The following is a 21,597-nucleotide window of genomic DNA, read 5'->3' on the forward strand; positions in this document are numbered from 1 at the left end:
CTGAGTAATATTAATAGTCACTTAAAAGACAAAGTAAGTGGCTATTAGTGGTTTTCCCCGCCTCTTGATGAGTCAGTGGATGTTACAGTACTGCTCAGTTGTTTATTCTAGGAGTCAATGCTCAGTTTGTAGAAATGACTGAAGCATTAGTCTCTATGAATCAAGTAGTCTGCATGAAGCAACTACAGAGGGAATACACTGTTTTAATATAACCTGAAGTGTAAGCTGCTAAGATGTGCACAATTAATAGTGGTAGAAATAAGCATGGAGTGGAAAAAGGCTTCAGTTTCGCAAATTCACCAAATTTGTTAAAAACATAATAGTGTTTAAAAACATACCTTTATTGTATTCATTCATCAGCAGGCACTTTGCAGAAAACAGTTAAATCTGTCATGGATTATTAAACTAATAGTGTCAGTGGTGTGTTTCATTTGCTTTTGTGGATGTCACTATCTCAGTTCTGGGAGGTTTTTTTTTGTTGGTTTTTTTTTTTTTTTTTTTTTTCAGAAATAAAAGCTGAATATACTGAATTCCCTGCAGTCAGATGACTGAGCAATGGGAACGTTTTACTGCAGGTTTTTTTTTTTTTTAACTTAGGGCTGAGATTAAATTTTTTCTGAATGAAAAGATTGTTATTCAAATCTTTAATCTATTAATCAAGTATTAAATGAATTTGGAAATTAACTTTTGCTGTAGACCTTATAATATTTTCTAATGAATTCAACCTAAAATTACAAAGTGTAGAGCACTGCTTTTATGTAAAACATAAACACCATGGTAAAATCATCTCTACAACATCTAGTGTTGTTTGAATCACAGGTAATGTCAATCTGCTTTATACACTTTTCATACCATCAAAATTTAAAATAAAAAGCAAGATCTCCATTCCTGTGTAAATTTGGTACAGAAACCTTTCCTAAGCTCAAACTATACTTCCGTAGCAGTTTTGGGCCCTGCGGCAAGTACAAAGGAGATTTCCATGTTTCAAAATCCGTTTAACTGTGTCATGGAGAGTCTTCAGCCTGTGCTTTAGTTGAAATATAATTTAATGCTAAAAGCAAAGACCAAGACTCTAAAAAAATTGTATATATGCCTTTCAGAGATGAATATGCTTAGATAAAATTATACGCTTATGGATTAATGTCAGTATGTGGCAGTGCCTCTGTGTGAAAAGATTTTTTCAGAGAGGGATGTGTAAAATTGCATTATATATCAGAACAAACAGATGAACATTTACAATCCATTTTTATGACAGAGAAGCATAGCTTTGAGCTCCAATTAAATGAAATGTTGTCCTCCCTTCAAATCTGTTCTCAATAGTAGCCTTGTATCACACCCCCCCATCATACTCAGTTGTTACCATATTTTGAATAATAACAATAGTTATTTACAATTTTGTGGAAATTTGTTTTTCTCTTGGTAGATAAATACGTAATATTTTTAATTTTGTCTTTGTCCCACACAATCTAAAGTATTTACTGTCTGGCCATTTTCAGAAAGGTTTGCTGATCTCTGGGCTACACCCTCAAAATTAGGGAAAACTATGGGAAAAAAATGTCTCTGCAAAGACATGGAACCCAGCTTCAAAGCAGCTCATTTGTATATTGAATTAAAGTGATCTTCTCTAACCAACCTATGTGCCTATCTGAGAAAATACTGAGTTCTCTCTAGCGGAGAATAATTCACCTAGTGCCTCAAAATATCTCTGTAGTTTAAAAACATTTTTAGCAATACATCTGAAATTACCAGACATACCAGTAATCCATATCACTGAAATTCAAGAGAAGGAACAAATAATAGTTAAATATCTTTGAGTGCTTTTTGGATTTTGCATTTCCACATAAAATTTTGAAGAGATAATCCAGGAGCACACATTTGCAAAGGAATTCTTAAGGTACAGAAAGCACTGACCATAAAGTAAAATATTAAAGAATTTAAGTATGTTAAGAAAATAGCTTCTGTTAACAAGATACCATAAAAGTGAAAACACAAGCCCTAGAGAGGAAGAACATAATAGCAACAAATATGACCCAACAAAAGGAATCATTTCTAGAATGTATAAAATAACCACAGATCAAGAGAGAAATGGGCAAATGACTTAAACAGGCAATTTATTAAGAAATTGCTCACAGATAATCTGGATGTCCAGTAAGCCTTTAAAAGGTGCAATCCTGTTAGCAGTCATGAAATGCAAATTGAAACTGCACTGGGAGAACATTATATATCTTACTAGATCAGCAGAACTTCAGTGTGAATGTAGTGAAGTGGTAATCTTGATTTGGATCATACTCTTATACTCTACTGGTGAGAGAGTGAAATTTGAAACAGTCATTTGGGAAAACAGATTGTAATTGTCAGGTAACGTTGGAGAGATACCTCTTATGACCCAGCAGTTTCGTTTCTGTTTGTATACCTTTATGACATAATGTTCTCAAACTTTTGGTCTCTGGACACCTTTACATTCTTATTTTGAAACATTTAAGTCTGGCTTAATAGAAGATGGCTGAATTCTCATACCTGCTTGTGCATTCAGTGAATTGAAATATGCTGTTTTGGTTGAAGTGTATGAAGACAGTGCAGCCACAAAATGTATATATTAGGGAAAGGCAAAATTATTTTAATAACCATCTCAGGTAATTTTGAATATTCCTCCTTGATATTACACCAGAAGTTGACAAATAATAGTTTCTTAAAGGTTTGGTCGAGTGTGGACTCTGAAACTTTATCTGTGAACTCTTCTTTACTCTTTAGTATTACAATACATTATCTTGGAATTTCAGTGGATCTTTTACCCACCTATGATTTTATAATGTTATTAATTAGTCTTCTGGAAAATATTGGTTCATTGATTAATGAATGTATTTTAAATATTTACACATTTAAACTAATAACAAAATCCATATTTGTTACTACAACCCTGATCTCATCAGAAAAGTCTAAATAATGGAAAACAGTGAAGCTTACTGTGGTGGATGTAAGTTCTCTAAGTTTTGTTATTGGTCACAAATGTGCTCAATTGTTTTGGCAACTCGAAATGGCAGGCTCACTTTTTTCATTTTTGATAAAAACATCGGTCAGATAATCAAGTCTGAATTACCATTTTCAATTTTTCTTCCATGTAAAAATAATGTTTCATAAAAAAGTAGTAATTTCTGTTTACCATCAAATGATCACAGAAGAGCCTTTCCTCAAGAAAACCTTCATACTTTGGTGAAGCAGAGTTACTTGATGCTGTATTCCCCATTTTATCACACAGCTATTTAGGAGATGTGTATTCATGGATTGAGATTTTAAAAATTAATAACTTTACTTCTTCCATCGTGGCGTCCTCACATGACACTGGTGGTGTCTTTACTGCAGTCGCAGAGCTAGTGCAAACTGGTGCCGCTGTCTTGATTACCGCAGCAGCACCACAGTTTTCCCACCATTGTTTTTGCATCACGTACAAATATCAACACAGTGAAAATGATAAATAACGTCTTACTATGAATGTAGCTTTGACCTAACATATTCCTTTAAAAGGTCTCAGGATCTGTTTACCCAGAAGTGTGTGGACTAATCTTAGAGAACGCCTTGGAAAAATGTTTGCACATATGTGTCAGGATACATGTATGAAAATGTATAAGGCAGCAGTTTTTTTTTAATGATAGCTATAAACTGGAAACAATGCACATTTCTAGATTAGATTATGGTATATTCCTCTGAAGGCGTACTACATAGCTACAAAAATGCATGAGCTACGTCTACAGGAATCACATAGCTGAATCCTACAATGTATGTTGAGTTGAAGCCAAGTCACAAAAGAATTCCTATAGTATGTTTCTATTTAGATTCAGTCCAAAGCAAAATTATAGTGTTTAGAGATATAGATGTAGCTATAGGCAGTAAGAAATCTAAAGGTGTACTTAGTGACATATAGGGAGAAGTGATTCTTCTCCATTTTGTCTGGAAGTTAGAGGAGTCTTCGTTCATATTTGAAAGTTCTGATTTTTTTGTCTTTGTTTTTTCCTGAGTATATAGTTCTGCATTGGTGTGCTTTTCTTCTCTCCAGTATTCAGAAGGTGTTCCTGCTTTGTGTCCTGGCTTCCACTGGTCCTGATGAGAACTCAGGTGTCAGTAGTATTGTTATTCCTGTGTGCGCAGCGCTCAATATTCTCTGGGTGCTTTCAGGATTTTCTCATCGTCTTTGGTTTTCAGCAGTCTGACGGATGTGCCTAGGTGTGATTTTCTTTGTATTCTTCCTGCTTAGGGTTTGCTGAGCTTCTGAAAATTGTAAAGTTGATTTTTTTGCCAAATTTGTGAAAAGTTTGACCTTTACTTTTTGTTCTTTTTTTTTTTTTGTCCCATTTTCTCTCTCCTCTTCCTCTGCAACTCCTATTACATGCGTATTAGTGCATTTGATACTGTCCCATAGGTTACAGAGGCTCGTTAACTACTTTTTCAATAACTTTACTTTTCATTCTTCAGAATGGTTAAACAATATTTATTTGCAGGGTCACTGACCATTTCTTCTGTCATATCCAATCTCTTGTTAAGCACATCTGCTGAAATTTTTATTTAAGTTACTGTAATTCTTAGGTGTAGACTTTGCATTGGGTTTTACTTGGTAATTTTCGTGTCTCCTCAGTGACTCTGCTCCTGGTTATGACTGCCTTCTCCTGTGTGCTGTTGAACATTTTCCCAACAGCTACTTTAAAGTCTTTGTTTATCTTGTCATTTTTCTGTGGAATATTTTGTTCTTCATTGTGAGTCCCATTTTCCTGCTTTTTTCTTTCCCCACCTGTCTAGGAATTTTTGTTGTATACTGAAAATTTTAGCTGATAGATACCAGACTTTATTACCCTATTTTGTCAGTGTCACGTGTTTTCTGGGAGACTTTTATCACTGCTGGGCTTGCGCTCCAGCAGCTTCATCCCAGCCGTCGGCGACAGTAGGAGTCTCTCCCCTGTTCTTTCAGCAGCTCAGCTGTTGTTTTCCCTGAGCTGCTCAGAGCCCCTCTGTGGAAGCACACTGTAGGGGTATTACAAAGATTTGAGGGTTTATTCAGTTTGGTTTATTCTCGCTGGCTTCTGCCCTTCAAGGTTTTCGCCTCCAGCTCCATTCTTTCTCTCCTTGGTGAACTGTGTCTGTCGGCTCACACCAGTGAGACAGACACTTTCTGTTTAAGCTCTAGCACCACTCCCCTCCATGAGCACTAGGAAATGGCCTTAGTGGAAATCCTTTTAAACACTGACCTTAGCCTGTGATTTTTTTTTTCCTCACGAGTTAAATGTCCTTCCATTCCAGCCTTGGTTATTCACAAATGACTTCAAGTAGTTAGATTTTATAGTTTATTGAGGTTTTACAAATTTTATTTCCAAGAGAGCTATTCTGATAATATCCTGTCTACCGTTACTTAATAAGTAAATTTTTTTTCCTGTGTGAGAGTCATTCTTTTAGTAAAATATGTTTTATATACAACATAATTCACCCCTTCTTTGGGTATTGTTGAGCATATTTTGAGAAATATGTATAGTCATGTCTATAGCTATCATCATGGTCAAGAATATTTCCTTCATCCCAAACAAGTTCTCTCATGACCCTTTCAGGTCATTCCCCTCCCACATTGCTAGCTCCTGGCAATCACAGGTCTGGTCCTCTCACGGTAGGATTTGTTTGTTTGTTTGTTTTGGCCTTTTCTAGACTGATGTATAAGTGGGATCATACAGAAATCTTTCCTGTCTGGCTTTTGTACTTAGCATAATAATTTTGAGATCCATCCACTTACCAGTTGAGAGATTTCTTCCCATTTTTGGCTAGTATTTGTAAAGTTGCTGGTGACGTTTATGCAGCATGATGTTCTGCATTGTCGCTAGCACTGGGTATTGCCAGTGTTTCTAAATTTCAGCCATTCTGGTTGAGGTTTAGTGTTATTTCACTGTGGATTTGATTTTGCATTTCTGGATAAGTAGCTGAACACTTCTTCAGTGAAGTGTCATTCAAATCTTTTGCCCCATACACCCCTTTTTTCCTTACTTTTGAGTTGTAAGAGTCCTTTAGATAGTCTACCTGGAAGTCATTTATTAGAGGTGGATTTTGCAAATATTTTTGCCTAATCTGTGACTTGTTATCCTTTTTTGTGTGTGTGTGTTTTTTCAAAGAGCAGAGGGTTTAAATTTGAAGTTTGTTATTTGTCACTTTGTAAATTTTTTCTTTTATAGATTATGCTCATTATGCCTTATATAAAACTTTGTATATTCCAAGGTTATCTTTAAGTTATTTATCCATTTTATATAGTTAAATTTTGTGTATGATATGAGAATATGAGGTAAGGTTCAAGGTTCTTTGCCTTCAGTGTGGATATTCAGTTGCTCCAGCATTGTTCTAAAAGGCTGTTATTCCCTTGAATTATGTTGACTCTTGGTCAAAAATAAATCATACAAAAAAAGATAGATTTTTCAAAAGTATGAGTTCATATTGATATTTTTCAGTTTAATTCAGTAGCTCTTTGTAACATATCTTTAAAATTTTTTATTTCCCTACACAATCTACAACTGTATCTTTTAAAATTTTAATTGTTTCCTATATGAAAATTAAAAGAAAAATTGTCTATTTTGTGCATCAATTTAAAATAACTCCAAAATAACTATACTACTATTAAACATTCAAATTTAGTAGATCAGTAATGAGATGTAATATTTTCATTGCTTTTTGTCGTCGTCTTTTGAGCCTACTAGTAATATAGAAGATACTTTGAGTTATTGGAGTTATTTGCTGTGATTATGTAAATACTATTTTCATACATATTCAGCTGCTACGAGCTTTTTAGTTTATGATACTAATATTTTTACTGATCATACTTCTGTGAGAATAATGTTTGCCAATAGCTCTCACTTGTCAGTGGAGAGTAATGGAAGTCTGCTTTGTCACTTTTTTGTGTGAGACAGGTGAAAAACACAGATTGGTCTCCAAAGTCAGACACAGGTATTCCATTCATCCAGAATCTGGTTCTCCTGAATTGACTCCACGTGTGGATTTACGTACTACTTTTTCACAACTGTTCTGTTGTGTCGTTTAGTATCTCTATTGCTTTACTGATTTTCTGTCTGGAAGCCCTGTCCAATGACGTGGGTAGGGTGTTCAAGTCTCCTACTGTTAATGTATTCTCATCAATTTCTCCCTTTATGTCTGTTAGTATTTGTGATTTATACTTAGGTGCTCTATATCAGGTGCATATATGTTAACGAGTGTAACATCCTCATCTTGTATTGCTGCTTTGATCATTATACAGTGTCCTTCTTTATCTTTCTTTGTGGCCTTTGTTTTAAAGTCTATTTTGTCTGATATGATTATTGCTACTCCTGTTTTCTTGTAATTTCGATTTGCATGAAATATCCTTTTCCATCCTCTCACTTTCAACCTATGTGTGTCCTTCACTTTAAAGTGAGTCCCTTATAGGCAGCATATTGTAGGCTTTCATTTTATTATCCAATCTGCGACTCTGTGTCTTTTGACTGGAGCATTTAGTTCATTGCCATTTTGGACTTTGTTTTCCAATTGATTTGGTATTTCTTCTTTGCTCTGGTAGTATCATGTTAAACTTAAGTTAAATTAAAATGTTTCAGTTTTCAAAACCCTAATTTTCAAAAAGTTAATTTTATTGTTAGAATATAACATGTGATTCCTAGTGTATACTACTTCATTCAGTGCTTTTAGGAATAACCGAGTAATGGACGGTTCACAAGGTACTAATGTGTATCCCTTTTCTCTCCTTATCTCTTGTAATTAGGTTTACATACATATGGTTCTCCTAGTTAAGTTACTTGAAAAGGATTAAAAACTTTAATCCTCCTTTTGAAACAGTTCAGGTAGGGTACCAGTATTTATATAGAATTTCATATGAGAAATCAAAAAGAAAATATTTTTCTTTAAAAGTTTAATTTTTACCTAAAATTCTTTTAATTTTCTAAAATAAAAAAAACCCCATCTTACCAAAGAATAATACATATATAGCAGAATACCCTTATTGTAGGTGTACATTTCTTAGGCCACCCCAAAGATTAATGCTTGTGAACTGAAATCAGATCAGGGAACAAATACTAACAGCACCGCAGACATTGCATGCATGCCTCCTTCGGGTCACTCCTTGCACCTCCCCGAAGGCCAGCACTGTTATCACTACTAACACAGTAGATTAGTCTTGCCTATTTATTTAATTGGACTCATACAATAAATATTGCTTTCTGTCTGTTTTTCCCACACACCATTATAGTTGTGAGATTCATTCAAATTGTTGCTTGTAATTGTTCTTTTATTCTCATTGTTGTATTTCTATTGTGAAAGTACCATAATTTATCCATTTTTATTGTTGGGCTTTTGGAGGCTTTTCAGTCTGGGACTATTATGAATTGTGTTTTTATGAACATTTCTGTATGTTTCTTTTTGGTAGGCACTGTGGATTAACATTTTATGGAATTCTAAACCAAAAGTGGCTATCTTTTCTTATAACCTGAGTGAGAGTGATTATGTAAACAAGACAAAGTATTCAGGATATTTCTATATTCAGTTAATGGAGTTTGCATTAATTCCCCATATCTAACTAATTATGAACTCCTCAATTTCAGTTCCTCTTCTTGGCATTGTGAGTGTTGGCAAGGAATTTAAGCTCTTTGTGCTGTGTTTATAAAAATCATAAGCAGTGGTATCTACCTAAAATGGTGGTTGTGAGATTTGAATAAGGTAATTCTTGTTAAATACCTGGCCTGCTTGCTGGGAAATAACAATACTCACTATGTCCTGAATATTAAATATGCTTTATTAGCCACCTTTTTGTCTTAAACCTAAATTATGTGCCCTGTATAAAGTGTCATTGTTAATTTTTAAGTTGTCTTCATTTTTATAATTTATAAGTTTTACTTTTGTATATCCAGGATACCAGAAATTTATAATTCTAATTGCAGGTTATTAAACAAAAAAAATTTTTTTTGTCATTCGATTTTCTCTAAGCTGTGTGTGTATGTTCACCATATAAAAGGTTAAAATTTTTATGTAGTCAGTTTTATTTATGTTTTTATTTATGGTTATGTTTAAGATTATAACTATTAGGGGGCTGTTTAGGGCTTCTGATTTGTGCGTGCTTCTATCAGCTAGAGAACTTACTGTTGACCCAGTAGGTAGAGGGCACATTTGTGGACTCTGAATGCTTTGCTCAGGATTGTTAGGATAGTCTCTCTGAGGTTTTGCTTCTTCAGTTCTAAGATGGAGTTTAAAACATTTACCCTATTTACTGCATTGCGTTGAGCAAGGAAGATACTGTGTAATGTAAGTATAATGTTAAAAAATTCTTAGAAATAAAAAAATGACTTGATAGAGACCAAACCACAGAGGGCTTTGAAATGCTCTGTTTGTGAGCTATTGCTGTATAACAAATTACCATAAATTTAATGACTTAAAACAGTGCCCCTCAGACATTTGGGTAGGGTCAACTATGCTCTTTGTTTATAGAGTCTCAACAAGGTTCAAGTTAAGATATCTGCCAGGCCGGGTGTTCATCCTGAGGCTCTGGAGAAGAATCCTCTTCTGAGCTCACTTAGGGGAGGCCAGAATTCAGTTCTCTGTAGTTGTAGGACTGAGGTCTCCATTCCTTTATTGGCCATTGGCCTGGGTTTGCCTTCAGCTCTTAGAAATCACTCCTTGGTGTTTGTGTGACTTTTTATTAAATCTGTAAAGACAGCAATGATGTATTGAATCCTTCACTTGCTTTGGATTTCTCTGACTTTCCTTTCTGCTTTCAGTAGGAGAAAACTCTGCTTTTAAGGAATTGAGTGATTTGATTAGACCAAACTCTCCCTCCTTGATTAATTCAAAGTCAGCCTTAATTGTGTAATTTCTGGCCTGATATTTCATCATATTCATGGTATCTGGATTAGAGTGGAACACCTTGGAGGGAGGGTAAGGCATTTTAGGAGTCCTACCAAAAATGCCATATTGAGGAGTTCGGACCTGATCCAGAGTGTCTTAGAAAGATTACCGTGGCAGCAGTGAAGAGCTGTGTCCGAAAGGGAAGATACTAGCAGGAGAGAAAGCTCATTCATGGGAATGCCCATTTTTATTTTGTAATGTTATTTATTGTGGGGTTTTTTGTGTTGTTTTTGTTTTAAACAGTGGTTTTGGTCAGAAATGTATGTTAAATGAGTACAAACTAGAATTATTAACTGCATCTGATGAACAGCAAATCACTCGCTATTCATTGCTTCAGGCCAATTCGTATACCAAGTGGTTTGATAGATTGCTTTTTATTTTAGTTAGTTCTTTTTTTCTTTAGGTATATCTTAATAAAAGCAAGCACTGATTCTTTTGATAGAGACCTAAACACCTGAATGGCATTAATAGCATTTTCCTAAATGCAGTAGTAGGGTGGGTTTACTTCCTGAGATGGTTGATTGTTGGTTATATGTTGATTCTTACTGGCTTAGTTTTTATATCTAGCTTTACTTATTTTTATTCTTTGGTCTTGAGTTTTACCTTTTTCAAGTTGCATTTTTGTCTTCTGAACTAAATTTGCTGTATCTCAAAGATTCGACACGTTTCTTACTTAATCACTTCAAAAATAATACATGTTTCTTCATTTGATTTAAAGGAATCTGCTGCTTCATTGAAGGAGTATAACGTTTTTCTAGTGGATAGATTTGGGGAGTTTAGCCTTCAATTGTGAGTTTATAATTATTAATGTGTTAGATTTAGGACACATGCTTTTTTGAATATGGCCTAGGAAATATCTTTTTAAAAAAATCTGCACTTTTTTATGGCCATATATAATGTGAATTAAAAAAGAATTCTGTGTACATTTGAACAGAATGTATTTCTCTGTTTGTAGGATTTGGAGGTCTGTGTATCTGTGTAAGTTTGAATTAAACTTGACCATTGTTAATAAATTCTTTATCTTTATTTCATATCTACTTAATGTCTTGATTTCTGAGAGCTGTGTTAAAGTCAAATCTATTTATGTATTTCTATTCAGCTTTACTTTTATATGTCAAGGAAATTCGTTGGGTATGTGAAATGTAATGACTTTCTTCTGGTGGAATTTACACTAATGTTAGACTTACTTTAATGTGAACTTTATCTTCATCTTACTCACTTCTTTTTGGTTTGTATCCTATTTGTTTGATCAATATTGCTATACCTGCTTCCTCTCCCCTTCCCTCCCCTCCCCTTCCCTACTTATTTATTAAAAAATGTTTTTTTTTTAAATGGAGGTAGTGAGGATTGAACCCAGGGCCTTGTACATGCTAATAAGCATGTGCTTCACCACTGAGCTATACCCTCCCCCAGCACCTTTCTTTGTAAATGACCTGTTTCCTTTTTTGTTCAGCTCCTAGAATTTTTCCTTTATCCTTGTTATCTTAAAATTTTGCCAGTGTTTCTGTGTGTGAAACATTTTAATCTGAAGCTGGTGTTTTCTGTTTCGGGAGGCAATGTGACTGTAAGAGTGAGTGCTTTTGTAGTGATACAGAGATCCATGGAACAGAGAAAATGTCTTTTGGCTTCCTCATCTGTTAAATGGAAATTATATGCTTAATACCTCTTATTATTAGATTATCTCCATAAGTTTTTTCTTGTAAAATAATTTCTCTGATTGTAAATCCTTCTGTTTTCTCTCCTTTTGGTACCTTTTATAAACAGACATTGGATCTTCTTGATCAATTTCCCATGTCATTTTTTACCTTTTTCTCTTACTTTCTGTTTTTATTTTTTATTATTGCATTCTGGGAGAGTCCTAGCTGATTAATAAGAAGAAAAATTTGATAAAGGTTAAAAACAGCTTGGTGTGTAGAAAACTAAGAATATTTGATATCTCTTAGAGCACTTAGCCCATTGTTGTGGTTGACAATTGGAATAAATACTGATAATTAATTGAAGGAGCTTTGGAATATCCTTAAATTTCTTGTTACTGTTTCATAACTCATCTTTAACCTTAATCTCTGAAATGTTGTTGACTCTCTTTTGTTTTGTATTACAGATTTATTTTCAGAGATCCTTTCTTATTTCAGTCAAGTGAAATAAAAGTTTTGGAATTTCTTCACACTCTTATAGGTGGCAATATGATCTCTCAATTCGTGTTTTTTCTTGGATGTGTTCTTGGACTAATGGCAGAAGATAACACTTTTCTTTTTTATCTCTCCCTCTCTTTTTTTTAATGATGAAAAAAGTTGAAAAATATTATTTAGGCATATTAAATATTGATTCAAATAAATTATTTAGTTGATAAACCATTTAAGAGCTACTTATCTTTCTCTCCCAAAATGTCAGTTAGGTTTGTAATTGTTAGTTTATAATATGTTTGATTTCTAACGTGGTATATGAGGGTGCCGACTTGAGAGAAGTTCCCTGTGGAAATTTATTCTTTGACATTTTTTACAGTTTTACAAATGTTTTTTATTTTGTTCAAAAAGATATATTCCAGCCTGTATAGAGAGTATGTATTTTCTTTCATTGCCAAATGTCTTTCATTAGCTGTGTAATTATAACAGATGGGTTTGAAGCATTCACTTAAATGCAGTTAGTGTTTTATTTCCCTTTCTCTATTCCCTGACATATTTATATATATTGTAAATTAGTGTGTTGGATACCTTCCAGGGCTTCTCATAGTAGTTTAGTTAATGACATGTAATATTTTCCATTGCAAATGTGATTAAGAGAACATGTTGATGTTTCTAAAATGATATAGACAGTGGGAAAAGGATCAATTTAAATTATTTTGTTTCCTTATTATGCACTTAAATAAAAGTCATTATATTTTATTTGCCAAAGTTATTTTTAGGGCAAAAGACTTCTGTACAACTTGCCATATGCTATAAAAAATAAAAGAGAATTTAGATTTTAACAGTTTAGCAGAAGTTTTGCAATGTTAATGAGTTAATAACAGAAACTTTTTAGTGATTGATTGAACTAATCTGTGAACTTGTGGTCATTATATAAAAATTAAAATGTCACAAATACAACTAGCATTTACTTAGAGGCTACAGTGATTTAAAAAAAACAACTTTATTGTGGTATAATTTCTGTACAGTAAACTACGCATATTTCAGATGTACAATCTGATGGATTTTGATAGATGTATACACCCATGAAACCACCACCACAATTAATATACCTAACATTTTTGTCACTCCCCAAGAGGTGCAAATTTCGAATTCCCAGTTTGTCCCTTCCCACCCCCTTTACCTCCTGGTAAACATAAGTTTATTCTCTGTGTTTGAGTCTGTTTCTGTTTCTTTGCTAAAAACTTCACTCTGTGCATCTGTTCTCTTCTGATGAGTTCTCTGATCATCTCCACCATCACTACTATAAACGCTTTCTTGGGTAGATTGCCTATTTCCTCATCACTTATTTCTTCCCGGATTTTATCTTGCGCCTTTACTTGCAGTATATTCCTCTGCTGCCTCATACTGTCTAAATTTTTATTTGTATTTTTAGGAAGGTTAGTTATGTTTCACAACCTGAGAGACGTGGCCCTCTGTGGGAGACGTCCTAAGCGTCCCAGCAGTGCACTCGCCTCTTGTCACCCGACTCTTGTCATGGGCCAGGGTCCAGCCGGGTTTGGCCAGCATTTTTGGATTCCTTCCCCAGGCTTTGGGATTGTTCTTTTCTTCTGGTATTTGCCCCCCTGGTGGGTGAGGCCTGTGCAGGTTTCCTGGCTGGAGGAGTACCTTCCCACTGCTAGGTTGAGCTTGGTCCTGGCCCTCTGGTGGGCAGGGCTATGTCTAGAGGCTCAGGAACTCTGCTGATGGGTGGGGCCGTGTTCTCAGCCAGTTTGTTGTTTGGCCTGAGGCTTCCCAGCACTTAACAACTTAACAGGCTGTTGGATGGGGCTAGGTCTTGGTGCTAATGACCCAAGCAAAATGTCAACCTCTAGGAAGGCTCATGTGCATGAACACTCCCTGAATGTCAGCCACCAGCTTTTATGTCCCCTGGGTGAGCCACAGCCGCCCCCCTCCCCCGGCCTCCCCCATCTCCCCAGGAAACCTTCCAAAACCAGCAGGCAGGTCTGGCCCGCGTTCCTATGAAGTCACTGCCTCTGCCCTTGGACCTGGTGCTCACGAAATTCTGTATGCTCTTCCCAAGAGAGTGAAGTCTGTTTCCCCGAGTCCCGTGGGGCTCCTGGAGCTAAGCCCCGCTGGCCTTCAAAACCAGATGTCCTGGGGTCTCCTCCTCCTCCCGGTACCAGAACTCGGGCTGGGGAGCCTGACGTGGGGCTAAGAACTCTCACCCCTGTGGGACGGCCTCTGCAGTTTATTCTCCGGCTTGTGGGTCGCCCCCCATGGGGTTTATGGGGCCTGGTAATACTGCGAGCACGCCCTTCATACTGTCCCACTGTGGTTTCCTCTTTATGTTTCCAGTTGAAGAAGGTCTTTGCTAGGTTCCAGTCTTTTTTTCCTGATGGTTGTTTAGCTGTCAGTTGTGGTTTTGTTGTAGTTGTGACATGGGGCGAGCTCGTGGTCCTGCTGCTGCACCATCTTGGCTGAACTCCCCTATGTGGTCTTCTTGACTGCAGCCCAAATGTGTAGAAGATGCACCAAGAGACACTCAGGTTCCTTACATTGGTTCAGTGCAGTGGACTGATGGTTATGAGGAAGAGTTTGATGGCATGTGATATCTTACGTAGATTTACATGTAAAACATTTAAATTAATTATAATTGAAAAACTATTATATTCTCTAATTGACTAGCAGAATATGGAATCAGTGTATTAGCACGTGAAGTTATTTGTAGTAATGTTAGCAACTTTCTCTGTTACATGAGGCTCAGTTTTACCACATCTTGTCCCTTTTGGCATCAGTTGTTTCAGCTCTGCTATTCATGAGCCACACACCTACAGTGAGATTACCAAAAGTGAAGTTCATTTGGTGCATATAAATAAGAGCACTGTTGATTAGGGCTTTTCTGTGTCAAGCATCATCTGTGGTGCTGCAGGTACAAAGGTAGTACAATCTGGTGTCTCTACTCAAGGATCTTGGGCCAGGATGAAAAGAAGACTGATAAGTCATTACCGTGCAATAGCATCAATGCTAAAACAGAAGCGTGTGCAAGCCAGGCAGCTCAGGGTCTCCTCCACAGAGAGAGAGATTTTATACCGTAAGATGGAGGCCTCCCAGCAAAGGCTCCTCAAAGAAAATGATGCCCAAAGTGGGCTTGGGAGGATGAGGAAGTTTATTAATCATTCTAGGGAAAGCCGAGTACGTAAATTTGGTACTGTAGGTAATTCTTACACATTCAGGTACCCTAGACTTCCCCTGTTGCTGGTTTGAAACTTCTTTGATTTTGCCACTTGTAAGAGAGTAGAGGCAGATTGAAATGGGGGAAGGAGAACGTCAGATGACTTAATTTTTCTTCACGTTTCTTGTTTTTATTAAGACACTTGAAACTAATTGTTACAGTGAAGTGTGTAGATTTGTATGTGTGCCTTTAACCATGTAATTACCAGTCATTCATTTATCCTACAGTCAAGTACTTTACTTCACCTTGATTTTTAGGCAGGTTATAACTAGTAAGTGGTTTTGGAAATAGTATATACTCATTTTGTCTGTGTCTTGGTGGGATTTAATCACCTGTTAAAATAACCCTCAACAAGAAGCCTGCCCTTTTAACCATATTATTAATTTTTTTAAAATGGTAGTTGTACATATGCCCCAAAGTCAGTAGAGAAAAAAGTGAAGTGGATGACTCTCTGATACAACCAAGCACGGAACTGAGACCATAGACTTTCTCTCTTCAGTGACCCTTTGTTTAGTGTTCTTCAGGCTCAGGTGGTTCTGCCAGTAGTGTACCCCGACTTGCTAATGTCTTCCGAGGTTTTGTAAAGAGATTTCTTTATCCTTTGCTCCCTTTCAGCGATGTGCATTTTGTAAGCACCTTGGAGCCACTATCAAATGCTGTGAAGAGAAGTGTACCCAGACATACCATTACCCTTGTGCTGCTGGAGCCGGCACCTTCCAGGATTTCAGCCACTTCTTCCTTCTTTGTCCAGAACACATTGACCAAGCTCCTGAAAGATGTAAGTTTACTGTAGACACATCTGAAAACATTTATCAGTGTATTTGCTTAAAGTAATAAATGCTGTAAGTTCCCTAAGTGTTAGTCTACTTGTATTAAAAGGCAATATTACATAATCTTGATAATCTGAGGGATCTTTGCCAGAGATCCTTGGGAGGGGGAAAGGAATCTGTTATCAACAATATCAATGAAGTTAAATCCAAAAAGGTATTTCCTCAAAAATTCAAAGATAATTTACATGTTTTTTTATTCTTATTAAGAAAAATTAACTACTGTAGAAAGACAGATATGCTGAGTATTTGGTATTTTAATATATATTATAAAGTAGTCATTTAAAAAATTAAACAATGTCTTTTACACTAAGGAACTACCCACTTGGAGATTTAGAAGATTTTTTACTCAGGTATTATGTCAGGATGTTCGTTAACAGGATTACCAAACACTTTTGAAAATCTTGGAAAGTGTAGAGTCCTGATAGTCATAATAGAAATCTCTGTTAGTGCTTCTTCTTGATCCATCTATCTTGGTTATTTATAATCCTTAGTTGTGCCTTTTTTCTTTCTTTTCCAAACCGTATTTTATAATTAGATGAAAATGTTTAAATGTTTGAAATTTATGTTATACAGAAAATTATAACTCTTTCCTATCCTTATCATTAAATAGAGATCTTACCTTTTTCTTACTGTAATGGAATTCCAGTGAACATGCATAATTTGTGATCTTTTTTCTATAGTAAATTGAATTTCCAATCTGATTGTGAAATCTCTGACCCTTTATTCAGTCTTTTTTAATGTCATCTCTTAGTTGCCTAATTGTTAGCTTTTACCTGTTTCTTAGCAATGTCGATAAAAGGCCTTTTTCTTATCTTTTCCAGCTTTGTAAAACATAAATACAGCTACCTCAGGCTTAAACTAATCTCAGACAGAGATTTCATAGTCATTATTTTTTCTTTGTTCAGTGCCATACTTTCATCTTCAGTTAAAGTTATTTTATGTCTACATGTATAATCATACTGCCCTTAATCACTGTAGAGACAACAATTATAGGTAAGGCAAACTGAAACGTCAAATTGTATTTAGGCTAATAAGGGATTTAAAGTTTTAAAAGTATTTTGGATTACACACTATTAAATCTGGGAAAAAAGAACATTCATACACAGCAACTGTAATGAGTGATTTAAGACCTCATATAGTGTATTACTTCAATACGAGCACAGATTACCATGTCAGTCATCAGAATTATTATATTCTGGGTGGTATAATACACTTTTCCAATAGAATAGAACAACTGTGATTGTGCTTAAGAATCTGAATTTTATTCAGTCTTTTGTACTTTAGACCTTAGTAAACAACATGCAAACTTCTCTATGACTCTGTTTCTAATGTGAGAAATTTTATTACTTATTGGCAGTACTACTTTCTATTGGGGACTGTGTTCTAATAGTATGTATACCTCATTTATATGTTAGGGATCATAAATCGTTTTGGAAAATAATGAAGTGTAGGTGAGATGATTTAGCAACACAAAGGTAAAAGATATACTGAAATTATTGGTAGCTTGCCTTGTTCCAGAATAGACCTATGGAGGCGCATAAAAATAAATGAACAGTCAGATAAAATAAAAGTCAAAATAAGTAAGAAAATTTGGCCATGAGAAAATCAGGTGAAAAATGTGAAGGTGAGAGACTGAAAAACACAATAAATTCAGACTTCCTAGACCTGAGCTCAGGTCTGGCTCCAGAGCTTTCCAGCAGTCAGCATGAAAAAGGGAATATGAACATTTGTAGTCACAACAGAAATCCACCTGATGCTGAGATTATATATGCCCTGCAGATGGCAGTGAAAAATTGTCTTCAGGTAGCTGTCTTGCAGTATAAAAAACAAATCTCACAGGGCAATTTCTTTTAACAGCCCTCACATCAGTGATATAAAACCAAAGCCCAATTGAGTAAATTCTATTCTTTGGGTATCTTAAATAATGCAGTCTAAATACACAGCTTTCTGACCATCTGTTTTAACCCAAAGATGTAGAGAACATGGCAGATAGAATGTATTGCAATAATATACAAGACTATGCAATAGTCTTATAAAATCTTCCGTAAGTATTTTTAGCTGTCCTAATTGTGTGTCATAGCACAAGGCACTTAACTTTTTGTTTTAAAAATGGAGATATCTTAAATGACAGTGTTATTATGAGGGTTAAATGAGAATTAATGAAAATCATGTAGCATTGTACCTTATATACATTGAATTGCTTCACTACAAGGTGGTTATTTTAGCTCTTATTTAAGGCTCAAGTTACATGTACATACTGAGTATAATACTTTATGCTGCTGGCTAAGTGTAGAGCAGTATGCTGTGATGGTGAAATGAATTAGGAGTAAGATTGACATCTCTTTATGAAGGACCTCATTAGAAAAAAATCCCAGCAAAGAGAGCAGCTGTGAGCACGGCCAAGATTTTCATCAGATAATAATTTTGGGGTGCTCTGTCATAGAAAAATGCTGCTTATGGCTCCAGCCTTATTTTCAGCATGATGCAAGTACACACTAACCTTCCCTAGAAACCTTACACCAAATATCCATTTAAGAGACATAGCAAGATATACTTCTGAGTAGTATTTTGCCTCTCAGGGAAAGCTGAGTGGCAAAAAGCCAGCCTTGCAAGATCAGAGGCAAGGACATTCCAGGCAGAATGAACAACTACTCCGCAGGCCTCGAGGGATGAGTTGGCATGATTGTGGGGGAGACAGCTCGCCACTGTGCCTGGAACACGGAGTGTGCTGGTGGATAGCAGAGCCCACAGGGCTAACAAAGACAAGATCACGAGGGCCTCGTAAACAAGGGAAGGGATGTGAATTTTATTCTGTCTGCACTGAGAAGTCTTGGCAAGGGTTAAACATGGGAATGCTGTATTCTTAACCCATTCCCCCTCTCCCAGCGTATTTACTTTTGTCACTTAGCTTTAACTTCTTTTACTACTTCTAAGCCTTTAACTCCTACCTCATTTTCTTAGTTGTCCGTGTCTCTCTTGATACTAAGTCCTGCTACTTTTCCGTCACCTTTAATTCTGTCAGTCCCTTCTTTCTTACCTTCCTGCCTACTTATATGGGCCAGCCTCTCTGGACAGCATCCATGATTCACTTGCTCTTTCTGGAGATTCCATTTGAGTGGCAAATAAATCACTCAGCACATTGTCCCACCGGCAAAGGGAGCATCAATAACGGGTGTTGTAATGTTGATGGACGCTGCAGAGCCATGCTGATTTAGTCCTTTCTGAATTGACTGATGATAATTTGACTTGGTTGCTCTTCACCAGTGCTTCTATTCTTATTTAAGCAGTAGTCTCACCTTCCAGCTCAACCATGTTTAAGCATCTGTGAGAAGCTCCCTTCTAATTTAAGCTCCATGTTTTTGTCTTTTCCTCCATTTCTTCTCTTGTCACAGCTGTTACTTAGGAAGTGACCTGACTGAAGCTTATCCTTCTGTTTCTCCTACTCTTTTCTTGCTCCCCCTTCGTCATTTAACTTCTCCATTTTATGCCTGTGCTGGCCCTTCCCTTTCTACTTTTGTACATGCTTTAGATATTCTTCAGCTCCTTTGCCCTTCCCATGGGCGTCAATGTTCATTGATAGTAAGGAGCCTGATCTTTGGAGCCAAATTAACCTGGATTTTACTCCCATACTCTCTTAAATTGTCTTTAGCTTTAGTCTTTCACTCAATCTCTTGCTTTCCCAACTGGTTAAAGAAAAATTTCACTTAGTTTGATTATTGCTTCAACTTTAATGCCTCTGTGGCTTGCAAACGTATATGTATGTTTATATACATATACTTATATCTGACATGACACTTAAGCTATCCAGTGATGCCATCTTTGTATGCGTGATCCCCAAAAGGCTGTTTTAGTATTTCTACATGTGTCTTCTCCCTGATTGGGAAAATTGCTGGAACCCACTTTTTTCTATCACTATTTTTACATAATGCATAGTAAATGTTTTTGGAATGAATATATCACATGGATGCTTTGCTTTGCCCAGTTTATTACCAGTGATTCATACCAATTAAACAACATGACAATATTGTTATTAAGGAATTGTATAAATGGTCATAGAAGAAAAAGTAATCTCTGCCACAGTGATACACACAGTTACCTTGTTGCAGAATGAGTTTTGCTTTATAAATAGTGCTGTGCAATAGAAATATGATGTGAGCAATGTAAGTAATATTATTTTTTCTAGTAGTCATGTTAAAAATAAAAAATCTTGAAATTAATTTTAAATAAATATATATATTTAACCTAATATATCCAAAATGTTACTATTTCAATATGTAATAAAATTTTTGAGATTTTGACATTAGTATTTTTTTTTCCTATTAAGTCTTCGGAATCCTGAGTGCATTTTATATGTACAACACATCTCAGTGTGGACTGATTTCAGGTTGTTCAGTAGCTATGTGTGACTAGAAGCTACTGTGGCAAGTTGAAGTGGCAGTACCGCAAACCGTAGAAAGTGTCATAGCATTTAGATAACGTTCTTGGCAAACCTACAGTAGAAAGGTGAGCCGAAGTATCTGATTCAGTCCAGTATTTGCCTCAATTTCTGTAAGTTTTGAGGGTAGGCAAAAATCAAAGATTAGTTTTAAAATGTACTTAGCTTGAATGAGTAAATATGGCACTCTCTTCTAGTATTAAGAAAAATAATTCTATTTTGTCATTTCTATAAAGAATGAACTAATATATAACATTTTCTTTTGAAAACGAATGGTTTATTTTAAGTGCCTCTCATTTAAAGAGCTACTTAAAAATGATTTTAGAAGCAACTGTTTTGCTTAAAGTATATTTAATAAGACTCGATTTGTGCTAGGCAACTGAGGATACAGAGTTGAAGAAGACAAGGTTACTACCCTTAACGGGTTCACAGTGTTGTGTTAGAATTAATTGATTATATAATGGTTTCTTCTCTGCGTATGGGGAAGGCACTGCGTCAACAACTAAATGGGTACTTGGTGTGGTGACATTAGATAGTCAGGGAATATGTTTGAGCAAGAGTTTTGAAGGCCTCTTAGGAATGGGTTAGGGGCACATCAAAGGAACAAAATTTCAAGAAGAGGGAACAGAATGTATACAAGCACACAACTGTTGAACAGTGTGTTGTATTCTGTGCACAGCAAAACTGTTTGATAAGACCTGGAAATAGTGAGTGGTTCTGAGATTCAGCTGGAAAAGGAGATAAAGCTCCCCCTGCCTCTTTTTTTTTTTTTTTTTTAAGGTAAAAAGGAGGTGTTGATAAAATTTTAGTTTTAAGGAGGCATTAACAGATCCACAATTTTAGAAAAGTGCTCTGGATGTGTAGATGATTTAAGGAGGAGGTCAGAGCCCTAAGCAAGGATTCCATTCAGAAGAGAACTGCAATGACCAAGACCAAGTGTAATGCACTGAGCTGTACAAATAGAAGGAAGAAGATCACTCAGTGAGAACTGGCACCCAGTGGGATGTATTGGGTCAGGAAAGAGAAGGGTCAGTAGTGATACTAAAGTTTCTTCACCCAGCAGGTTGAGGAAAA

At 35.8% G+C, this 21,597-nt stretch overlaps 1 protein-coding gene across 19 annotated transcripts in view; it reads left to right on the forward strand.

Annotated features, from left to right (window-relative positions):
• KMT2C (lysine methyltransferase 2C) overlaps positions 1-21,597 on the forward strand; it is a 237,767-nt gene that overhangs the window by 106,365 nt on the left and 109,805 nt on the right. For all 19 annotated transcript variants that reach the window (XR_004321207.1, XM_032483052.1, XM_032483051.1 and 16 more), the window contains one exon: positions 15,874-16,036. Coding sequence is in view for 17 of the 19 variants with exons in the window: in XM_032483052.1 (XP_032338943.1) it covers positions 15,874-16,036 (163 nt within the window). In the remaining 2 variants the exon portion in view is untranslated. Of the gene's footprint in view, positions 1-15,873; positions 16,037-21,597 lie in introns of those variants that run through there.

Source organism: Camelus ferus, chromosome 7, assembly GCF_009834535.1.
Source record: "Camelus ferus isolate YT-003-E chromosome 7, BCGSAC_Cfer_1.0, whole genome shotgun sequence".
Taxonomy (NCBI): domain Eukaryota; kingdom Metazoa; phylum Chordata; class Mammalia; order Artiodactyla; family Camelidae; genus Camelus; species Camelus ferus.